At 41.5% G+C, this 18237-nt stretch overlaps 1 protein-coding gene across 5 annotated transcripts in view; it reads left to right on the top strand.

Annotated features, from left to right (window-relative positions):
- CDK15 (cyclin dependent kinase 15) overlaps positions 1 to 18237 on the top strand; it is a 102652-nt gene that overhangs the window by 35486 nt on the left and 48929 nt on the right. For all 5 annotated transcript variants that reach the window (XR_009055206.1, XM_057746887.1, XM_057746886.1 and 2 more), the window contains 4 exons: positions 3464 to 3558; positions 4312 to 4374; positions 12256 to 12379; positions 13961 to 14081. Coding sequence is in view for 4 of the 5 variants with exons in the window: in XM_057746887.1 (XP_057602870.1) it covers positions 3464 to 3558; positions 4312 to 4374; positions 12256 to 12379; positions 13961 to 14081 (403 nt within the window). In the remaining variant the exon portion in view is untranslated. The remainder of the gene's footprint in view (positions 1 to 3463; positions 3559 to 4311; positions 4375 to 12255; positions 12380 to 13960; positions 14082 to 18237) is intronic.

The following is an 18237-nucleotide window of genomic DNA, read 5'->3' as shown; positions in this document are numbered from 1 at the left end:
CTGAGCTGAGACTAGAGGGTTACAGGCAGAGACAATGGCTATGGTAAGATGTGGGGTGGAAATGTTTTTGGAAGCATCCAAGGAACAGCCTGCAGTCACTGTGGCCAGCGCCAAGTGAGCAAGGGTGGAGTGAGGAGAGGTGGGCAGGGCGGTACCGAGGGTGGGCAGGCATCATATGTCCTTTCCATCTCACTCTGAGCAAGATGAGACACCACGGGAGGATTTGGAGCCGGGAGGGACATGCCCTGACTTCCGTTTGAGGAGGAGCACAGTGGCTGGCTTCTGTGGAGAAGAGATTGTCAGGAAGCAGGGAGACTAGTTAGGAGACTTTTGCAATAATTCAGGCATGATATGATGGGGGCCTGGCCTCCGATGGGAGCAGAGGAGATGGCAAGAAGGGAGGGACTCTGGACATGTTTTGAAGGTATTGCCAGCAGTTTTGCTGGTGGATTGGATGAGACTGTGAGAAAGAGTGGAGAGGAGCTGTCACTTACCAGAGTGGGGAATCCTCATCAAATGGATTAATGGCCTCCAGAGATTTCTGAAAAATTGTGGATTGTAGATAAGACTAATAATGCAAATGTAAGAGAACAACAGAGAAATGGCAAAAGTGACACTTTTCCTACTCCTATAAACAAATTATCGAGAAAACTATATGAAATAAAGATTTATACCCAATATTGTTAGCAGTGAGCCTTACCCTAAGTAGAAATTGTTTCTTGAGATTTTTAGCAAATGATAGTATGAGGCCATTGTGATTAACAGCACATAACAACATGGTTAAAAACAGGCATCAGGAGTTTTAGTAATATCATATTTAGACTAAAATTGTATTAAAAATAAAATTAAAATATCTTAAAATTCTTAGCAGTTTCAGCTTTAGTATATCCTTCTAAAATCTAATTTTGGTATATGCTTTGTAGTGTGAGTGTGTTATGGGGTGGGGGGAGAGAGAGAGTGAGAGAGAGAAGTTCGTGAACATAATTTACAAATAAAAATACACATAAAATACAAGCATTCTCAACTGATTGTCTGAAGTCAGTGTTGTAAATATGGAAGGTGTTGAAAACTCTAGCAGAAACATGACAAACAAAATTTTAAGATGTTAGTCTGGGTGTGGGAGTTTAGTGGGGTTCAGGGTGAAAAGGAGGCTTAGAAGCTGAGGGTTGGGATATTCTAATTTGCAACTGGGTGATGCTTTACATTTACCAAGCGTTCCACGCGTGGGGTCTGATTCCATCCACGTCAACCCTGTGAAGTCAGGTCGGGAAAGGCATTATCTCCTTTTCACAAGGAGTGAATGGAGACTTGGGTTGATTCTCTCCTAAGCTCGCTTGGGTAGAAAGGGACAGGACTAGGATTCACATTAGGGCTTCTGGCTCTACAGTCAGTTCTTCATTAAGGCACCCAATAAGTGTATTTGAAAAACTTAAGTGCTTACTCTTGGCTGAGCATTGTTCTAGGTAGTGCGGCAGCATCCAAAAGAGAGGGCAGGTTGCTCCCCTCTATTTCCATGTAGTCTTCAGTCTGGAACTAGAGACAGTAAACAGATGCCTTTGAAACTATTGACTAAGTTTACAAAGCAATGGACTTGTAAAAGTGAAATAATAAATTTAACGCATAAGGATTAAGGGGGGAAAGAGTTTGTTAGAGCATTAGTCATTCACGCAGAGCAGGGTTAGCAGGTGTAGTAGGGTTCCTTTGGTGCTGAGAGGTTCCCAGCTCAAACTGAGGTAAAGAAGGAAATTCACTGGCTCACAGATTTGATAACTACAGGCTCACAGGGTGCAGAGCATGTCACCAGGAATCTGTCTGTCCATCACCCAACACTGTTTTTCTCTGCCTTAGGTTTAGTCCCAGTTGGTAATCTGAGCACAGCAGCTCCTGGTTAAATCCTACAAATAGCCCTCACAGTGGAAAAGAAAGCACATCTTTCCTGATGGCACAAGCAAAGTTAGAGCTCCCTTAGGCTAGGACTTTGTGCCTGTCTCTAAACCAGTCACTGTGGCTGGGGGGTGCTGTGCTCTGATTGGCCAGACCTGGGTCACATGCGCAGTCTTGGGTAGGGGTGGGATCAGCCCCCTCAGAATAGCATGGGCTGAGTAGGGAAAGGGTTGGTTTCCCAGAGTGAAATAGAGGTGTCCCCCCTAGGAGGGAGAATGGCTGCCAGAAGGGCAAAACAACAGGATCATTACAACAGAATAAGATTCCTGAAGAAAGCAAATGTGTTCCAAAATTTGAGTACTGTATTTGAGTTAGTCTGGTTTTTTGTTTGTTTGTCTGTCTTGTTTTAGTTTCTTTTAGAGGAATTGTTTTGATGGTAGAGTGAAGAGATAGTAATTTTATTTATTTATTTTTTATTGTTATTATTATTATTATTATATTGTTTTTTGGCCATGCCATGCGGCATGCGGGATACTAGTTCCCTAACTAGGGGTCAAACTCAGGGCCTTGGCAGTGAGAACATGGAGTCCTAACCACTGGACCACCAGGGAATTCCCAAGTTAGTCTGTTTTTAATCTTATGGAATTCTCGCAAGAGTTGGTGGAAGAATTCATGATACGCAGGCAGACCCTACATTGATGTGAGTTTTTACACTTTACTTTTCCTTTCCTTTAAGGCTTACGGACACTGTTTCTTCATTCAGGGATGCCCTGAGCTGAGACTCACCATCTCCTTATTGTGCCTTTTTTGGCACAAAGTCATCCTTTCAAATCCTCTCCCAGCCACTCACTGGCCTTCTGTGTTGACTTCTCCCCTTTAGAGCTGCCTTTAGTGACCTAATAATAACCTGTTATCGAAGATACAAGAGACAGTCCTCAGCGCTTCCCACTCATCTGGTCTCCCCAAGTTTGGCCCTCTCCTCTTTTTAAGTTTGAATTTCCTCCTTTCCACGGGTTTTCAATTCTCCCATTAAGAAATCCCCTCCACTCTCTACATTATGCTTCAGCAATCCTTCATGCCTTGCTCTTATCCCTGCCCTCCATCAATCACATCCACAGGCCCTGCTGACGCCCTGTGGGACTTTGAATTTTAGAGAATGGTCACATGTTGCAAAGTCCTGCTCACAACACTCCTTTTCCTGCTCCTCCGCTGGCCTTTATCTCTCCAGGCTTCCTCTCCTGTAGCTCTGAAGCAGAGATGGAAAGCTTCCCAGAGGAAGGCATTTGCAAAGTGCTCTGAGTGCCGTGATGAAATTGATTGGGTAAATGGAAACATATTTTTTGCAAGTGCTCTAGCCTGTAAGAAAAATAAGTTATGTAAATGCAAAGAGTCACCATTTAATAAATAATGAAGATTTTTTTTATAGTTTTAAATATTATTTCACAATGAGTTTTTTTCCCAGCATTGTAAAACCAGAATGCTTGATTTGAAATGTGTGAAAAATAAATAGTGCTTGATATTTTTAAAGCAGTACTTTCATGATCAATGATTGAATTAAAATTTTGTTTAATTTTTCTAGCTTCTCTCCTGAAGGGTTTGAAACATGCCAATATTGTGCTGCTGCATGACATTATCCACACCAAAGAGACACTGATATTCGTTTTTGAATACATGGTGAGTTGCCCCAGCATTTTATAAAGCATAAGGGAAAAGCCTGGTGCTTGTATAATGAATCTGTTAATATTTTATGGCATGATAAAACTTTCTTTACAATGTGGAAAGTGTCATGGAAATTTTCGTTGTTGTGATTAGTGGAGCCTATTGTTCTCATGCTCATTCTTCAGTCCTGCTCCTTTACGCACTATATTTGCTCCCTTTTCCCCCCTCACCAGTGATAATAAACACTTTGAGTTTGCCTCCTAAATAAAACTTTTGCACTTATTTTTTAGTCTACTTTTAATCACTGTCTGAGCAGAACCCAGCATTTTTCCATTGACAATAAAGACATAAACCACAAGGTTTTAAAAAAATTGTATACAAGTTTACTAAAGAATACATCATTTTGCATTTTTGAAAGAAAAAGACTGTTCAAATATTAGCAGAAAGAAATCACAAGGTATGTGTACCTGATTTGCCTCCAAGGACACTGGAGAGTACAAAATCCCCATGTCATTGTGTTCAGTGGCAGTCATTTAAAATGAGCCTCTCTTGTGCCAAGAAACAGGCTTCCTTCTAAGAGCAGCCAGTTAGGAAGACACGCTGTGTTTGACTTTAACAGTGGTGTCTCGGAAAGCCTGGTTATGTACCTTTTGCACCTTATTCTGAAAAATTCTGAACTTCGTAATCCCCCTGGGAGTCAAGTCTGCAGTCTGTTTGGCAGCACTGACCAAGCACCACTAATGTCACTCTCTCCACCATTTTGCGTAGCACACGGACCTGGCCCAGTATATGTCTCAGCATCCAGGAGGGCTGCATCCTCACAACATCAGGGTGAGTCCTGGGAGGGTCGGGACTCTCCTCTGGCTTGCCCACAGCAGGGGGATCTTGAAACAGACTGCCATGACAAGCTCAAGTTCCATGATGCTAAATAAGACGATAGATATCATTGATATTCCAGAGGAAAGTTAAAAAAAAAAATTGCCCCTCAAGATATGGAGCAATGTCCAGCTGTTTTCTGGGCAGCCTAACCCTGTCAGTCATTGCCATCATGCAAATGTGTCTTTAGAAGTATAAACCGATGAAAACGAATTGCATTACAAGAAAAGAAGTGAAGTTAGGCCATCATGAAATAAACACTTTTTTTAAGATTTATTTTATTTATTTATTGGCTGCGATGGGTCCTCGCCGCCGCACGCAGGCCCCCTCCAGCTGCTGTGAGCCGGGGCCACCCTCCACCGTGGTGCACAGGCTCCCCACCACAGTGGCCTCCCCCGCTGTGAAGCACAGGCTCCAGGCACGTGGGCCTCCGTAGTTGCGGCACATGGGCTCAATGGTTGTGGCTCATGGGCTCTAGAGCACAGGCTCAATAGTTGCGGCACATGGGCCTAGCCGCTCCACGGCATGTGGAATCCCCCCAGAGCAGGGCTGGAACCCATGTCCCCTGCACCGGCAGGCAGACTCCCAACCACTGCGCCACCTAGGAAGTCTGAAATAAATACTTTCCTCATAGCAGACTGCTGTGGTCTGTGACAAAGTTTGTGTTGTACTTACAGTCCCCATAAGAATTAGCAAACAAACTACCTTTGTTAGATCTTTATCAGTTATCTTTTTGCCTGTTCTACCAGATCCTATTATATGCGGGACTGACTTTCATTTTTCCAGTCATTGGAATAGAAATAATAATAAACTCTTAATTAGCTATAATTCTACATCTGCTGTAAATTTTAGAAACCATTTGTATTTCATACTTTTCATTCCCTCAGGTTTTATTGACATTCGTTAATTGATTGGCCCTTAACATAACCATGTGAGATTTGTATATGATGTACTCATTAACTAATATTTAATATTTAAATATAATATTTATAAATATAACTATTATAAATATATTTCATTTAACTAATATTTGTGTTCATTCATTCATTCATTCAAGAAATATTTATTGAGTACTTAGTACCATATTAAATCCTGAGGTTTCCATGATGAATAAGTTGTGTCTCTTATTTTCAGTGAGCTAAAGCCCAGTAAGATATTTGCACTTAAATAGGTAGTGAGGAAAAGTGATGAGGGCTGTGGCCATGCTGACAAGGGACACTATGAGGACTCATAGCAAGGGGACCTAATCCACTTGTGGAGTTAAGGAGGAAAGGAAGGTGTGAAGACAGGGGTTTGAAGAGAGTGAAAACATTTTAAAATAGAGGAAAGTGAAATAGAAAACCAGCTAGAGAAACCAAGAAGGAATGTCTAGTAGTGTGTTAAGGACTCTGGTGAGGATAAAATCCACTAAATTATCTGCATGATCATGGGATTTCTTCTTTTTTTAATGGCGGCGCTCAGCCGTTCAAATAGAGGAACAGAGTAGACAGTTGGATTGACTGAGAACTGGGGCTTGTCAGACGTGTGAGAGGAAAAGACAGTTGGGCAAGGTATTTGGAGACTATCAAGAAAGAGGTAAAGGGGTGGTCAGGGGCTTCTAAACTCAGTCCAACCTGAGGGAAGGAGGTAAAGTTAGGCAGGTTGCTGATAGCTAGGGAGAGAGCAGAAGAGTCAAGGAACTAGAGGTTTGGTTAAATAGAAGACCAGTTGGAGAAAGAGTAACTGTGAGAAAGAATATTTTCCGGCTTGTGTGACTCTCATACCAACCACCGTGCCAAGTGCTTAGCAAAATAGAAAGACATGGAAGACATGATTCCTGTCTTCAAGGGACATAGAGCCAAAAGCAGGAGATAAGACATACACACCAATACTATTATAGGACATTTGTGAATAACACCAAGTAGGAAATAAGACCTAATGTTGTAGACATGCAAAGAAGTAAAAGACATCCTCTCATTTTAAGAGGTTTTAATAAGCCAGACCTTAAAAATTGCAACGCATTTCAAGAGGCTGCAACAGGGGAGGATGTTAGAGGAGGAAGGCATGTTTTCAGCAAAGGTACAGAGCAGGGAAGTAGAGGCTGTGTTCAAGGACGAGGGCCCCAGAGCCACAGACTGTTAGTGCTGAAGGGACCACAGTGTTTTTCACTTTTCATGTTCTGACCCACTAGTGGGTTATGAAATCAATTGGTGATTAGCAACCAGCATTTAAAAAAGTGAAATGGAATGGTTGAGAAGAGAATAGAAAATATAATATTACATTCAGTAAGAATAAGTATTATTTTGTGCAACTTTTTTTCCATTGGACACTGTGCTTATATCTATGTATGAATGTAAAAACTGGAAACATATATACTTCTTACTGTGGGATGCAGTTTAAAAAAAAGCCTTAAAAACACTGGGTTGGTCTAACTTTCTTTTTTTGCAGAATTAGAATCCAAGGTTTGAAAGGACAAATATTTTTCCTGAAGTTATAGAACCAACTTTTGCTATTGCTAAAAGGGATTCTTGGTTAAGATTCTTTTCCACCAGTGCCAGACCACATGCATCTCTGGTCCTGTTAGCCTGAAATAGGGACTATCTTAGTGAAATGGAGTACATCAGTCTGGGGAAATAGATTGGGTAGGTGGCTGAGAGCCTTACTTTCTAAGATGTGGACTTTATTTCTTAGACAGTAGAGTCATTAAAGGGGTTTGATTGAAAAAGAATGACATGATCGGAAGAAAATTTATGTAATTGTGGTCTGTGGGATGGATTAAAGAGAGGAGACTGGAGTCAGGGATTCCAGTTAAGAGTTTATTGATGTGGGCTAGCCCAGCACTTCTCAGACTTCCATGGGCACACCAGTGACCTGGGGATCTGATTCAGTAAGTCTAGGGTGAGGCCTGAGCTTTGCATTTCTAGCATACTCCCAGATGCTGCTGATAGAGGACCAGACTTTGAGTAGCAGGTTTCTAGGTAAGAAGTGATAAAGGCCTAAATGACGATAGGGAAGGTACAAATAGAAAGGAATGTGAAAAACAAAAACAAGAGTTCAGCCAGGACATGGTGACTAACTGGGCTTGAGGAGGGAAAGGACAACGTCAAACATGACAGATTTGGGGTATGATTGACCGGAGAATTGTAGCTATATTAACATAAATAAAAGAAATTGACTTAGAGAGGAGGTGGAAGTGTACTGTTTTGGACATGGTGAGCTTCTCATTGAGGTGGGACAGCCAAAGAAAACGAGCAGCAGGCAGCTGAAGAGGAGGTTGGTTCTCAAGAGGGAAGTGTATGCTGGAGATGTAGATTTGAGCGTGATTGGCACATGGTATTTGCAGTTAAAGACGAGAGAGTGGATAATCAAAAGAGCAAACAGAGAGAAAAGAACTGATGGCTTTTGCCTTTGGGGGTGAGAAGAAGAACAGGACAGCAAGGGACAAAGGGAAGCAACTTTTAGGAATGTAGAGGGTCCAGAAAAATACATTTTTATGGAAGTCAAGGCAAGAGAGTGTCAAGGAGGGCATGGTTGAGAGTGTCACAAGCACCAGGAATACAGTTGAAAACCATGCTTGACATCAAGGACTTTGTGGATTTGTGAGGGATACCCTAATAAATAGAGGAATTTATTCTATTGGGGTACATAGAAGCGCAATGAAGGAAGTTATCCAATGAAAGCAGGTAGCAGTAGGGAGGAGTCTCCCATAGTAGAGGCAGCAGCGAAAATGCTGGGATGCCAGGGATGTATGGGTATATCCCAGGAACTGAAGATAAGTCAGGAGTTAAGGCTGCAGTTTAGAATGAATACAGCTGGGGGTGGTTAGAGCTGGGACTTGAGAGGTAAGACGGAGCCAGACCATGAAGGGTCCAGCTGTGACCTGCTGTTCCGTATGAGGAGCCATTAACTGGTTTTAAACGAGGAGGTGGTAAATTCAGATTTCCTTTTTGTAAAGCTCACTCTGATGACATTGCAGTGAATAGAGTGGAAGGAGAGCAATGCTTTTCTTTCTTTTTTTGAAATGTTATGGTCCCCTGACCTCCCTCTCCTGTTTTTTTTCCTGCTCCACTTCATACTCTCATTTCCTCCAGTCATTCCCTAAATGCCGGTGTCCGTTAGGGTCCCCCCCTCGTCGGGGAGGCTAATGAAGACAGCAGTGGGGCAGGTGTGAGTTGATGGTGGCGGAGAGTGGGCATATGTGCAGTTAATCACTCAGCCAGGACTGATGGGGGACGGAAGAACCAGCAGTGCTTTTTCTAGCTTCGAGTATTTAGGTGGACGATGGTGCCGTCGTCACTGAAATAGAGAAACGGGAAAATAGATTTTAGAGGGATGCAGTGAGTTAGGTTTTGTCCTACTGAGATTGAGGTGACTCTGAGATGTCCAGGGGAACTTCAGGCTGTATGGGTCTAACAGTTCAGGAAAGAGAGCTGAGGTGGGGCTAAAGATTTTTAAATAATCAGAATACAGTTGTTAGCTGAAGCAATGTCAGTGGATAAGATGGCTAAGGGAGCATGTAAGGTGATAAGAGAAGGTCAAGGATGGAGCCCTAAGGAATATCAATATATTAGATATCAGTAGAGAAAGTGGAACCTATAAAAAGAACAGTCAGAGAAGCAGGAGAAAAATTAAGAGGGGGGAGAGAGCTTCAGGAAGGAAGACAGGATCAACAAAGCTAGATGCTACAAAGAGGAGGAGTCAAAGGTATCCACTGGATTTTTGTAACAAAAGACATTAGTGACCATGGTAAAAACGTTATGAATAAAGTGATCGTAGCAGAAGCCATTTTGTAGGGGGATGAATTTCACATTTCGAAGGGCAACGAGTTCCACATGATGGCAAGACCCAGTGTGTAACCGTGGGAGTGAGGGGCTAAAGTAGGTTGGAGAAGTAGATTGTCAGAGTGTGGAGGTTGGCTGGACCTGTTCACATGGGCACTGATGTCGGGGAGGCAACAGCTGTGATCCGAGTGCCTACGTCTTGAGTGAGTGATTGTGAGTGGCGGGAAGTTGTGTGGATGATAGTGAGAAGAGGAGTAGAGGAAGATGAGGCTTGATGGCATGGAGGTCCAAGCGACAAGGGTCTCTACTTTAGGGTGGAGACGCAATGGTTTTGCAGTGGTATTGGGAAGTCAGGAGGCAGCTGACCCCACCTCACAGTGATCAAAGGTATGAGTAACTTGCAGAAGAACTAGCATCCACTTGAGAATGCTGTAGGGAAGCAGTGAACTCCAGGTCTCATTTAAGGCAAAGGAGACAGAAGGAAATTCATCAGAGGTTGTATTTTAGGAAGTTTTTAAACCAGGATTGAGGCGTGAAAAGTAAACAATGAAGAGGTTGGGGAGAGAGAGGAACGATGGATACTGGGTGAAATGAGAGGAAGCAGAGCAGCATGGAGATGAGCTTTAAGGAGGAAAAGGAATAGTCGGAGAGGCTTATATTTTTAGTGACCATAGAAGACAGGATGGAAATCATAGTGAGGTTAGCCTGTGTCAGAGTTCTAATAGAACAAATCCCAGGGATTCCTTCGTGAGTGGAAGGACTCAGGCTTCCCTGGAAGAGTTGGCTGACTTATCTGATTGTGTTTTTAAGGAACTCCTAGCCCAGATGGCACTGGCCCAATGGAATTATTTTGTTCCCAAGAACCTCATTGTGTTGGAAACAGGACTAACCCCTGGAGTAAGGGACACCCCTCTGGAAAGAGTCATGATCTAGATGGTGACTGAGAAAACACCATCAGATTGGGTCGTATTATTGGTGAAGTTCTGGTGGTGTGGAAGGAGGAGTCCAGGTTGCAAGGGATTAAAGAGTAAGTGGCTGGTGAGGTTACTCAGCATGCTCTGAAGTTTTGACAAGTGTGGCTATGAAATACCATACCTTAGGACTGCAGTGTTTTGCCATTTACAGTCTTGTAGACATATGCGGAGCCAGGGAGGAAAGGGGCTGAAGAGCAAGAAGGCGGGCGGCAGGTGTGACTCATTAGTGAGAACAGTCTGTACTTGGGTCATGAAAGGGATTTCAGGCTGGCCCACTGAGAAGCCCTGTCTCTGACTCAGCCAGCCAGCTCTCTCCTTCCTTGTCAGATTTTAATTTTCTGTGTTTTCTCTGGTTTCTCAGGATGGTGTTGTGGTGTCAGGCAGGTCTGAATTTGAGACCCGGCCCAGACTCTTTCTAGACATGCTTTTAACATTTGCTTGAGCACTGTTTTTCTTATCTATAAGTTGAGGACACGCGTATCTTCCTCACAGGGTTGTTTTGAGGATTACAAAAGGTACTGGGTGTTCAGTAGATGTTATTTTCCCTCCCTTCTTTCTCTCTCTGTCCCTTGCTGGTCACCATCTCTCTATCTTCTGTCTGTCACCTGTCTCCATCTCCCTCTTCCCTTACTACTATCACATTGAAAAACATATTTTTAAGCACCTACTATGGCATCTTTTACCTGGAATTTAAGTTGGTCCGTAATACTGTCTTTTCCATGAACATTTATGTTATAATCAATTGGAGGGTTTAAATGTCAGTATAGGACTTTAGTGCTTTGGCAGCTGAGTGATGTGATGAATGGTAAAATAATACAGTGTGTTTGAAGCACCAGAAACAGAAAGGATTGAAATGAGAAAGATTCATAAAACCAGTGAACATTTGAAGCAGGAGCCTCAAGAAAATTTTAACATTCTTGAATGGCTTGGGACCCTGATGTGTGACTTGCATGGAGCCCACACAGTTACAGCTGTACAGTGGGAGGTAAACTCCCCAGGACCCTGCTTTGGTCAGACTGTGGCATTCATCAACTTGATTCCAATGTGTCCAAGTCACTGTTAGGTCATTACAAGTTCCAGCATCTCAGAAGTTCCTAGTTTCCAAGATGTGATGGAAAAGGTGGATTTATCCGCACAGCTCTGCATCTGCAATTTTGCCCATGTCCCAGCAGTGCTAGGGTTGGCCCTTTCTTTTCTGCCAGAACATGTTCTCAGTTGGCATAGGTCTTTGTAAACACTAATGTTGGTGTTTAAATTCTCAGTTGCCAGTGGCACTGGAAAATAGCAAAAGATACTTGGAATACTAAGCACTCTTTTTTTTCCCTTAAGCTTCTACATTGGTGGGAACCTAATAATGTCTTTGATTTCTGTACCTTGCAACCACAAGCAGTGTTTTAAAATTTGGGCCTAGAATGTTTTCTCCTTTTGTATTCCCCCCTCTTTTTTCTTCTCTATACTATTTATTCCTTATTCTCTTTTTATTTTATTTTATTTTTTTGGTCTAATTTATTTTGGTATCTTTTCCCTCTGAATCTACACTGTATATTTCCCCTGTTTTCACTTTGAACTTAAGACTTTAAAAATTCGTGTAAAAAGATAATGCTTCCTTTATTTCCTAATACCATCTAAGGATATATTTCCCAGTCTGGTCTCCCTGTGTTCTGTTTTTAAAAGGGTTTTATATCAGAAAGCCTGGAAAACTTAAGCAGTTGTAACCCTTAGAATATCATTTCCAGGTCAACTTTGATCTTATATACCAAGTTCATCGGTGGGAAAAAAATTAAATCTTTCACATCTAAATCAATAACTAGTGTTCCAAAGGAAACTTCAAAGTTTCACTTTAGATTTTTAAGGAAGGGTAATTCCTTCAGTATCAGAGAAATGGGATGTCAGGAAAAGCCAGAATCCCTTTGTTTAGGACTTAGTCTGCTTACTTGACTTTCCTTGCCCATTTTTTCCTGTTTGAACGTAAAAATCTTCATATTTTTTCATCTCTCAAGAGACACTTTTACTATATTCTTTCAGATGACTGTTTTTGATTTAGGGGAGAAATTTAGGGGAGTGACTCAAATCTACTTAGATAAGGTGTTCATTCCTTCCAGCTTTTCATGTTTCAACTTTTGCGGGGCCTGGCGTACATCCACCACCAACATGTTCTTCACAGGGACCTGAAACCTCAGAACTTACTCATCAGTCACCTGGGAGAGCTCAAACTGGCTGATTTTGGTAAGTCGCCGCCCGAGTCTCTTTCTGGGCTATGAACAATGATGCTTTTGTGTGCACATGTTTAAAGAATCAACTAGGGCTGGCCTTTGAAAAGTGGGGACTGGGGAACACGATGCTTTGTCAGGATATCAACCTGGAAGAGTGAGGCAAGAAATAAGGTGAGATTGGTAACGTTTTAGGGTTCCATCAAGCCTCAGTCTAATCAGATCCTAAAACTTGGTTACCTCACTGCCATTTTTGATGTAGAGACTTTTGCAGAGTGAATGGTACTTGGTAGGTTTCCCTAAGTCTAGATGGATGTACAAATTCCATCAGACTAGATCAAAGTTATCCCAGGGTGGCAGGATAAAGAGGTTAACCCCAGATTGTAGGATGGACTCCTGCTGGAATGGAAGCTCCAGGACACCTGTTCCTGCTCACCTGTATATCTATATAGGTGGGACTGTATGGGTACCTGAGGCTTTTATTCCCATCCAAGTGATGCAGATTTCCCCGGAGTATCACGGTATCTTTCCATTTTAGCACGTATCACAGTTTATAATTGTACATATTTACATACATATATGCACCTGTGATGATTCTGTCTTCTCTACTAGACTATAAGTATTCTGCGGGCAGCCTGGATCCGTTTTTGCATCTCATTCTGTCCCTAGGGCCTGGCACCGTATCAGGTGCTCAATATATTTTTGTTGAAAAACTGGTTGCATATAAGCTGAGGAACCACTCTTCTCTGTTTGGCAGATGTCAAATGATGCTACTATACTGCGGCAAGCATTTAACAGACATTCATTTATCAAATTCCCCACAGCAATGAACTCGTCTATTGAGTTTTTTTCTAGCTATAGATCATGTGATTCTGTGAGATAAATAGCTAACTGATGAAAGTACTCCTCTTTTGCAGAGGAGCACTTGAAAATGACTCATCTAATAACTCATGTGGATTGACAGCCCCCACCCTTTATTTACACACCTGGGGATTCCTGGGCTGCAGAAATGGAGGGCGGCCACATTAGCCATGAATTGATTTTCCATTGCTGTTACAGAGAGCCCACATTACAGATGTGTCTGCATGCGCGAAGCTTAACTTTCTCTCGTGTAACAGTCTGACCTAAGCAGTCAGAGCTTTGCGGTGGCCCCCCGATGTCTGGTCCACTCACCTTCCATCGTGTGGCCCCACCACCGCTAGGTGCTGCCCCACGGCATGTTTTAAGACGGCAGCCACGTCCTCCTCACTGCAGCCTGGAGGAAGGAGAAAAGGGACCGACACGTAACCCCTCCGTGAAGCTCACACAGCACTTCTATTCAGATCAAATAGGCAAAAATTTAGTTGCCTTGCTGCACTTAGCTGCCAGGAAGGCCACATCGAGCTGCAACATAGGCCAAATTTTGAGAAATTCTCTTGATGAAGAGGTACGCAAGAATAATGATAGTTAAGTAGCTCTATTAAAAGCACCAAAATTTGTGTATTATTTTTAAAATGTTGTTTACTCTGCCAGTTATACTCTCCTTGGCAGACTGCATCACTGTGGCTCTCCAGGAAGTCTCAGGACAGTGAGCTCTGTGCTTTCCCCCTTCGGTCAGGTCTTGCTCGGGCCAAGTCCATTCCCAGCCAGACATACTCTTCAGAAGTTGTGACTCTCTGGTACCGCCCTCCTGATGCCTTGCTGGGAGCCACTGAATATTCCTCTGAACTGGACATATGGTAAGAGCTAGTGCCAAGAAAATGTGAGTCATCCTACCCGTGAAGGTTGCTTTATTATCTGTATTACATTTCAGATAATCATTCTAATAATGACAATCATATTTGTATGCAGAAACATAAAGCTCTTTCAAATATCAATACATATCTCATTTAATTTTCACAATGAGTTTTTACAGTTGAAGAAGTTGAGACTCATAGAGGTCTTGCCCAAGGCATCTTCTGGATCCTATACTTTTCTACCAGTGCCCCTCCTTCTAGCGCTTCTCTTCAATCCTTTGTCTTTTCCCTTGTCCTCAGGGAAACATATATACACTCCCAAACCACAGATACACACACACACACACACACACACACGCTTGTCTGCACATGCCCAAACACAGTTCAGAGCCTGGTGAAAAAAATGTAAATACTGAGATTCTGTAGACCTGATCTTCATGCCAATTCTGTTTCTAATTAGTTATTCTGGATTATGTTATCTTCAGAAAGTCATGTATCCTCTTTCTGTCTATGTTTCTTTGTTTATAAAATAAGGGTAATAAACTCTCCCCATGAGAGGTTAAGGGGATCTGTAGTGTAAATGTAAGACCAGGACAGATGCTATCAAGTAGAACCACATCGTTGGAAAGGCTCTTGGATTAATTGGGTGCCGTGGGAGTATGGGCTCCCAGCCACTCATCATCCTAGAGCAGCAGTGTTATGTTATCTGGCTCTGACTCCTGGAAACATCCCAGTCATTTGTGTGGTAAACTTGCCGTCACAGCCACCTCCTCAAAGGTAACCCAATATGTGGATTTCTTTCAATTCCTTAAATGGTCTTATATAAACAGAAGGCCTTGTTTTTAAAAACAAAACAAAACAAAACAAAACACTAAAAGGCTAACCTAAGCTTTTGAATTTCTGAAAGAATTGAGAAACGTTGAAGAAAATTTCTTCCAGTGTATCTGGAGTCACTGATTTCCTGATACCCAGTACCATTTCTCGAAATATCACCTGCTAGTCAACCCCCCCCTGAAACTGTCAGCGCTCACTGCTCCGCGCTGTCACTTCAAAGGCCTTCATCGGTCTCCGGCTTTCTCAGCTCTTAATGATCACTTCCTAGTTGTGCTTCACAGACGGTGAAACTTCTACTCATCACTTTTAAACTTTGTTTTATTATGGAACATTTAAAACATTCAAAATATATAAGTACATACATCAGTGATTCTTAACCAGGATCAATTTTGCTTCCCAGGGACCTTTGCAATGTCTGGAGACATTTGTTGTCACAGCTGAGTGGGGGTGGGGTACTCCTGGCATCTAGTGGGTGGAGTCCAAGGATGCTACTAAATATCTTATAATGCACAGGGTAGCCCCCCACAGCAAAGATGTATCCAGGCCAATATATCCGTTGTGTCAAGACTGAGAAACCCAATGTAGATTAAAGGCATAATAACGTGAACTCCATGAACACACTACCCGATGTAACAACCAGAACATCATCAATACTGCCACATCCACTCGTGGCCCTTTCCCATCAGCCTGGCCCTCCACCAGAGGGGCTTCTACCCTTATTTTTTTTTTCTTATCATTCCCCTACCCTTTTCTAAAATAATATTTTTACATTTTTATGTATTTTAAAAATATTTTACCTGCTTTTGAGTTTTCATAAAAATGATATTATATTGCTTTTAGTCTCCTATGACTTGCTTTTTCTCACTCAGTGTGTTTCTAAGATTCATCCATATTGATCTAGGTGGATACACTTTAGTTTCTGTTGCTGAACATCTCAGTTATTTAGTTTGATTTTTGTTTTGTTTGTTTTCACTACTTTGAATATACTTGGTACTTATATTTAAGGATATCTCTAGAATACTTATCTTACTTAAGGGTAGAGTTGCTGTGTCACAGGGTGTATGAATGTTCAACTTCATGAAATAGTGTCAAATTGTCCCCCAAGTGGTTGTAACAATGTATGTACCAGCAGTGTGTCATCATCCCTTATCCACATCTGCACTAACTTTATAAAATCAGATTTCTTAGTTTTGCTAATATAGTGGGTAGAATGGTAGCATGTTGTTATCAAATTTGTATTTCCCTAATTACTAATGAGGTTGGATGTCTTTTCATGGATTATTTGTCATTTGTGTTTTTTCCCCTATGAAATACCTGTGTGTGTCTTTTGTTTATTTTCTTTTGGTCTCTATGTCTCTGACTGTCTGTCTCTCCCTTTCTCTCCCTTGCTCCCTTTCTTTCTTTATTGATTTATAGGAGTTCTTATACTCTGGATACTAATCTTTTATCAGTTATGAGGGTTGCAAGTAGCCGCCCCAGTTCATGGCTTATGTTTTCATATTTTGAAGTTGCCTTTTTAAATAAAAGTTCTTAATTTTAATACTGCTGACCTTATCAGTCTTTTCCTTTATGGTTAGCCTTTTCATTTCTTGTTTAAAAAATCCTTCCCTCCCTGAGGTCAAAATGATATTATCCAATACATTCTTTTAAAAGTTGTAGAATTTCCTTTCACTTTAAATTGGAAATTGACTTTTTCCATGCTAACCAGTGTCTCACCCTAATGTCTTCAGTGATCTGCCATGCCAAATCTCTCATCTACCAGGTTTCTGTGAATGGGTCTGTTTCTGAGCTCTCTACTTGTTCTACTGGGGTCAACTTAGCTGCCCTGTACAACATCCCACTGTATTAATTTCTATAGCTTTATAGTAATACTTGGTATCTGCTAGGATGTCTCACCACTGACTTCATCTTCTTCCTCAGGAGTATCTTGCTTATTCTTCCCCTTTGATTCTCCATATAAATTTTACATTCAGTTTTTCACGTTTCATGAAAAACCCTAGTGGGATTTTCATTGGAATTGCATTGAAATTATAGAACACTTTGAGGATAATTCACACCTTTGTAATATTGTCTTCCAATTTTTAAACACAGTTTCTCCATCTGTTTAGTACATCTTTAATGCTTTTTAGTAAAGTTTTATAATTTCCTCTCTAAGCTCTTACATATCTAGAACAAAGGTCCTTGTGAGTCTATTTTCATTGTTTATTGTTTCTTTTGGTTCTTGCATATGATATCTTTTTTCCATGCCTGTTTAGTTGTTTTTGACAGTGATGTGCTAATTCTCCTTGGAATTTTATTTGTGGGTGTTTTTTCTTTTTTGAGGCCTTGAATGAAGTGTGGTCTCTCAGAGAGGATTTGCATTTGATGCTGCTAGGTATATTTTTTAAAAAAGAAATTTATTATTGTATTTTACATAAGTGTTGATCTGCTTCTCAGATATTGCTTTCTTAATACCATTCCCTACTGAAAAGAACTAGGCCTTTTTGGATAAGTAGCCAATACTGGGACTGGGGCACGGAAAGTAGAAGATGAGCTAGGAACATCTTGTTAGGCCGGAACATTTTTAAACAAAGTGATCAAAAAATGATGGGAATATGTAAAAAAGATGTGGGAAGCAACTTGAAGAGACTCCTACAGGCCAAAGCTGGTACCTTTGGAGCATCCTAATAAATAGTGAGAGTAATGTAACAGTGAATAATGTAAGAATACATAAGTCCATACTGAAGGTAGATAGATAGAGGGATGGATGGATGGATGGATCAACAGACAGATGGGAAGGGAAGCTCCTTTTTACGATAGAATGCCAATTAATAACTGGAAAAGGAATGATGGAATTAGAAAATCATTATTTTGTAATATAGTAGTAATTGGTTCAAACAAGAAGCATCAGCGCTAAACTAAGAGGGGAAGGGTTGAGGAGGAATAAAATATTTATTTACATAGTTTCAAAATACCTCTCTACAAATTACTTTTTTAAAAAAATATTTTTTTAATTTATTTTTTATAAATTTATTTATTTATTTATTTATTGGTTGTGTTGGGTCTTCATTGCTGCACACGGGCTTTCTCTAGTTGCGGTGAGCAGGGGCTACTCTTCGTTGTGGTACGCGGGCTCCTCAATGCAGTGGCCTCTCTTGTTGCGGAGCATGGGCTTTAGGCACGTGGGCTTCAATAGCTGTGGCACATGGGCTCAATAGTTGTGGCTCACAGGCTCTAGAGCGCAGGCTCAATAGTTGTGGCACACAGGCTTAGTTGCTCCACAGCATGTGGGATCTTCCTGGGGCAGGAATCGAACCTGTGTCCCCTGTTTTGGCAGGCGGATTCT

This window comes from Hippopotamus amphibius, chromosome 8 (genome assembly GCF_030028045.1).
Source record: "Hippopotamus amphibius kiboko isolate mHipAmp2 chromosome 8, mHipAmp2.hap2, whole genome shotgun sequence".
Lineage (NCBI taxonomy): Eukaryota > Metazoa > Chordata > Mammalia > Artiodactyla > Hippopotamidae > Hippopotamus > Hippopotamus amphibius.
This window is presented reverse-complemented; position numbering and strand designations above follow the sequence as displayed.